Here is a 6,000-nt window from a genome sequence, read left to right as displayed (position 1 = left end):
CTCCGCCGAATCATTTCGGTCCATTTGGAAATGGAAGAATTGTGCGATGCTCTGTCAATCAGGGATATGTCTGTACACGTGGGGTGCAAATCCATGATCTAGACCGTTGATTTGACGGCTGGTTTTGTGGATAGATTATGCTTATAAAGTATCCCAGATTAAAAGATGCAAGCATCCAAGTTGCGAGAAAGAGTGGATTTGTTGGTATATTAATTCTGAACCGTCTATTTGCAAGGAAATAGTAAAAAAAGAGTGGCTAGGATTCATCAGTCAGGGAGATATTGAGTTATGTTGTATCCAAAGAAAGAAACATTAGATGAATGGCATGGATCTGTAAGCCAATGTTCCACTTGAGAATAACCAAGGCCTGAGGAGAAGAGCATCTATATCCTGTAGGCAAGAGGCCAACAATCCTGGGGCGGAACGTGTGGTGGCCCGGACAAGAGCGCAGTGCGCATACCTAATCCGGACAAAGAGTGCATGCACATCTATCAGCCCTTGAATTTCTCTCTCTCTCTCCTCCCCTTGGAGTATGGAGAAAAAGGGCGGGGGAGGAGAGAGAGGCCGTTTTTCAGTTGAGAAAAGAGAGAGAAAAATGGTAAAGGCAAAGGCATATGTAATAAATGAAAAAGAGAAAGGATCGTTACTCCTCGTTGCATTGCATGCAAGTGGCCTGAAAACGAAGCGCATTCTCGAATAAGGTTCTTCTCAATTGATGGTGGAGAGGGATCTTCTCTCATCATCTGGGACCATTCTCTCTCTCTCTCTCTCTCTCTCTCTCTCTCTCTCCTTTTGAAATGAAATAGATATCGTCTCCTACAACGACACTGATTCCAGGAACCGATTCTCCCTATCCCGAGATGCCTATTTAATACCGATATGTGGATTCCAAACAGGCCCTTGTACTTGTCTTCTTTTCTCTCCCTCTCTTCTCCTTCTCCATCTCTTTTTAGGTTATATCCAGGCCTTTCTCTTCCCTTCGTCTGCGACGATTGGCTTCCTTCCACTACTAGCGCTAGTACTAGCTCTAGCACTACTATTAGAAGAAGATCAGCTGCTACTGCAGGTTTCTTCACTTGTTCCTTTCTCTTCTTCTCCAATTCTCCCTTCTTTTTGTCGCTTCTATTTCCCGTTGTGATGAACTCCAATGTTTTTACTCTGAGGCTGGATTTTTGCTCTTTTAGGATGTAATTGCATGACATTTTCCATTTCGTTACGCTTTTTAATGTTTTGAGTTTAACACTTTAGTTTCTCTTACTGACTTTATATGGTTGTTTCTATTCCAAGTCATGGATTCAAATGGCAGCGAGTTGGTGAATGATTTCTTTCTTGTTGTTTGCAATGTATTTGACTTCTGGTTATTTCCCATCCTTTAGGCTGTCAATCTGTTTCCAGAAAACAGATTCCTGGTGAAATAGATGATTGGGAAGGCTATTCTCAGGATTCCAGGGTTTTTTTTTTTCTTTTTCTGTTTGGATGCTGGGAATGAGTTGTCAGGAGAGGAGAGGAAAGGCCTTTTTGTCATTTTTAAAAATATGACTGTTGGATGGGAAGCTGTTTCCCATCATCTTGCAACTATCTTAAAGATGGGAATCATCAGTTTTTGGGAATTCATTACCCACCCTTACGACCCAGGACATGAACACAATTTCAGCCCAATGAATTCCATTTACCAGTGGTTGGATTCCCATCAATTTCTATGTATATGGTCTGAAATGGTAGGAAAGGCCTTTTTTAAAAATAAAATAATAGGAGAGTTGGATTTTAGGTGCCATCGTAGCAAATTTGGGAGGATTCAGTAACCAGATAATCTTGTCAGCAGAGAGATAAGAGGTTTTGAAGCATTTTTTATCTGTCTCAGAGGAATGCTACATGTAGGCATATCACATTTATAGAGCTTAGGTAAAACTAATATTGAATGAGGGTGCAATGGAGCTTACTGGAAGGGATGTGTGTAAGGCAAATACAGCTAATTGTTATCGAAGGTGTTTCAAGGTGGATGAGTCATCTGCATTTCGAATCCTAGTGATATAACCTTGGCTGGAGTTCATGGATGCAAATTCAGATCCGCGCTAGTCTCCTATTCTGCTATGTTGCTTCTGCTCCCACCTTAGCTGTTGACCTAAATTAATCTTCACCATCTTCTACTCAGCTTCTTTATTGTTTTTCGGATGTGGATATTGTTAAAAATACAATCCAACTATCCTATGCAACGTGCTTTCTTTAATACAGATGTAGGGTGTGTTTGGTTGCACCAAATATTATGAAATTTCACGATTAATCAGTCTACTTTGCTGCAAAATATCATGACGTTTCATGAAATTTTGTGTAACAAAAAACTGCCTGAACTACATACTGTTCCATGCGTGCTTCAATCTTTATAAATGTTTTTCATCCTGCCCCTTCCTCGGTGCTATTGCTTTTTACTGTTTTTAAATGTCATTTGCTTCCTCCCGCTTTATGCAACCCATGCTTGATCTTTTCCTTACTATTGCGTATACACACGGAACAATGTAGCTCACTTCATCTGTTGTTCTTTAACTATAGTATGTGTTGGCCAGTTCATGTTTAAGTTGCACGCAAACTGCGACATCTTTGTTTCTTATCATTGAAGTTGTGCAGGTGTTCACACTATTGGCAATTAAGGTATTCATGTTGATGCCATCTAGTTCTTAGTCGTTTTCCATTTATGTTTATTTTTACATTATCATTTTATGTCTTGGTTGAAAATTCCTTAATTGTTGTTGTGCTAGAAGCTCATTTCCTGCTCGTGAGTATTGATTAAACTTGAATATCCTCGAAGGGTAGTTGCCTCTTTATGTGTTATTATTTGGTGTAAGATTATGTGCTCTTTGTAACCTGACAGCTAGCATTATATATTTTTAGGCTTTTGAAAATGGACGTCTCTCTAACAAGATGGAGATGTAGTCCCTATTTGGTTTTAAAAAGTGTTCTGAAATGATTTCAGGTGTCAATCAGTTGCACTCCAGTTATATAATGGATGGACCGGGGGTAGATGGCAAAACATCAGAGATTCAGCAGCCCATTCGTAACTCTGGTGGTCAGGATCGCGGTGTTTGGTCATCTTCTGAATGGGGTCGTAAAATTGATATGGGAAAACGGATATTTTGCAATAGATCTTTAAATATGAAGAATATTGTTGCAGTTGGGTTTGATATGGATTATACCTTGGCACAATACATGCCTGAAACGTTTGAATCGTTAGCATACAATGGCACGGTGAGAAAGCTGGTCTATAATCTGGGCTACCCACCAGAGGTATGTGTACATTTTCATCTGATCTTATTATGCTTTTATGTTCTTTATGCAAGTTCCGCTTGTGGAGGCTGTGAAACTTCTCCGACTAGTTCTTGCTTGAACTTTTCAGAATTTGTCCTGGTTCTTTTCTCTATTGGAACTTTACCCTGTTTGTGGTTTCTCATCTTTCTAAATGGGTTATAATCACCGTGACAGGCAGTCATATATTAATAATTTCTTGTTTTTAAAAAACTCTTAGGCCTTATCTTCAATACATTTGCAATAGAATTCATCTATGAAGGGCCTGTTCATTGAATGTTTCTGTGCTGCAACATTGAGGTTGCGGTTTCAATCCTCCCTTACCTAGCAAAAAGAGAAAATAGAAGAAAAATATAAACAACTAAAAATCTGCAACAATGACATAACCTGTTATTTTTGGTGAATTTTGCTTGCTAAATTGATCAAAAAATAATACCAAAAAATTCCTGCCACTTGAGAATGCTCTACAATGTTGAGCTTATTAGTTCAAGACATTGCCCAAAGAGTGATTTGAAGAATTAATGGATCTAGGTTCTTTCCTGTACTATTAAATAGAAATATAAAATGATCTGGGTTTTTATCTCATGGTCGTTTCCACATTCTCTGACTCAAAGTTATTTTAAAAGATGTTAGTGTTGACAAAAGGTTAAAAATTGGTTTCAGTGTACCGTATCTGTTAGCACCGAAACCAGGTCACATCTGGCCATTCCTGGCCAATACAGCCACATGATTCATGGATGACTGGCCCATATCTGGCAACATGTGCCGATTTTGGATGATAATTGAACCTGAGGTATTGATTGCGAAAACTTAGATTACTAGTTATTTGATTGATCTGTACTGATGGGCTGGAAAAGCTGTCTCACAATTGTTTCTTTAGTTTCTTTATGGTCCTTCTATTACTTTATTAGTAGAAATGTTATATTTTAGAGGTTTCATCTATATTATTTAGATTTGGATCCCAAGTAAAACAGCATGTAGAATTCAAATCAAGCTTACTTCATCATCGTCATCGTCGTCGTCATCATCATCCAAACTTATACCAATTAATTGGGTTGGCTACATGAATCTTATTCCGCCATTCCACTATCAAGGGCTAGACCTTCAGTTAGACCATAGGCCATCAAGTCTTTTCATACTTCATCTACGTCATTTTGGGGCCTTCCCTTGCCCTTTTAGAGCCTTCAACTTGTACCAACTCACTTCTAACCAGTGTGATTCTTCATCTCTGTTGCACGCGACCAAACCATCGAAGTCTACTTTCCCTCATCTTATTACCTATTGGTACAACTCTCAAGTTTCCTCAAATGCATTCATTTCTAATTCAATTCTTCCTCGTCTTGCCACTCATCCATCTCAACATCCTCATTCCAGCTACACTCATCCTATGAACATGTTGTTCTTTAATTGCCCAATATTCTTTCCCATAAAGCATGAATGGTCTTATAGCTATCCTATAAAATTTCTCTTTCAATTTGAGTGGTAAACAATGATCACATAAAACTCTAGGGGTACATCTCCAATTCTTCCATTTAGCTTGAATTCTATGGACAATGTCCTTTTCAATCTCTCCACTCCTATTATTACTAAAATTGCACTCCATATACTCTATTTTTAGTCCAAGTAATTTTAAATCCTTTATATTCTAAAGCATCATTCCATAAATCTAGCTGTGTTTATGCCCTCCTTCATCTTGTCAATCATAACTGTGTCATTTGCAAACAACATGCACCTTGAGATCTCTTCCTGCAAATGTCTCGTTTACTTATCCATAGCCAATGCGAAAAGGCATGGGCTCGATACTGACCCCTGGTGCAAGTCTACAGTAATTGGGAACTCACTTGTCTCTCCACTAGTGGTCCTCACAAGGCTTAGTTGTTTACACTAATATTGGATGATGGGTTCCTTGCATTGTTTTGGGCTGTTGTGAACTTGACCTTGTATATCATATAATGTTGTCCACAAATTCCTTTCTTTTTTTGTGCTCCAAATCAAATTAACTAATTTGCTGCATGGTATTATATCTTGAAGCAATTTTTTGATTATGACACATCATTTTGCTGTTTTTCAGTTACTGGAGTGGTCATTCGATTGGAAATACATGGTCAGGGGTCTGGTTCTTGACAAGAAGAGAGGCAACATCTTAAAGGTTAGGTTTGCTCATCTCTATCATGTCATCTTTGTCTCTTAAATCTCTTATTATGGCTAATTTTCTTTCTAGAGTAGTTAAAACCAGTTACAAAGCCTTTCTTATTATTTGTTTTATTTGGGAATTGGAAAAGAATTTTGGAAGTGGCTGAACCTAAAATACACAACATGTTCTTATAGTTGAGTGAACGCTGCTATCTTATGGCCCTTAACCAGGGCTATGAGATGTGGGTTTTCTGCTAGTCATGTTCCCTGTCCAAGATCATCACTCTGTTTTTTAAGAGCTAGAAAAAAACTTTTCTTCCATGGTGGACAATCGATTATACTCTTTGATAAATTGAAGTGTAAGAGTGCAGTATTGTTGTTTGTAAACCATTGCCTTTTGTCTCCTTCTCCTTTTCCAAGTTATGTACATTTTTTGTGACAACAGGTCATTGTTCAGTGTCACCTTTTTTTATTAAAGTGAAACATGGGGTGGATTTTGAAAGTTGTGCAGACACGATTTGTTAGCAGTGAGTGTGGCACTAGTCTAGAAAACTTGAAACCCCCGTAGGG

At 38.3% G+C, this 6,000-nt stretch overlaps 1 protein-coding gene across 3 annotated transcripts in view; it reads left to right on the top strand.

The window, feature by feature from the left end:
• The first annotated feature begins 500 nt into the window (after positions 1–500).
• The window catches only part of LOC131218489 (uncharacterized), a 53,451-nt gene continuing 47,951 nt past the window's right edge, over positions 501–6,000 (top strand). For 2 of the 3 annotated variants that reach the window (XM_058213046.1, XM_058213045.1), the window contains exons 1-3: positions 501–1,066; positions 2,969–3,279; positions 5,369–5,446. In XM_058213046.1, the coding sequence (XP_058069029.1) occupies positions 880–1,066; positions 2,969–3,279; positions 5,369–5,446 (576 nt within the window). In that variant the 5' untranslated portion in view covers positions 501–879. The remainder of the gene's footprint in view (positions 1,067–2,968; positions 3,280–5,368; positions 5,447–6,000) is intronic. The other variant, XM_058213044.1, reaches the window with a different exon arrangement.

This window comes from Magnolia sinica, chromosome 11 (genome assembly GCF_029962835.1).
Source record: "Magnolia sinica isolate HGM2019 chromosome 11, MsV1, whole genome shotgun sequence".
In the NCBI taxonomy this organism is placed as follows: Eukaryota; Viridiplantae; Streptophyta; class Magnoliopsida; order Magnoliales; family Magnoliaceae; genus Magnolia; species Magnolia sinica.
The sequence above is the reverse complement of the archived record's forward strand: the minus strand, read 5'-3'. Positions and strand labels throughout refer to the sequence as shown.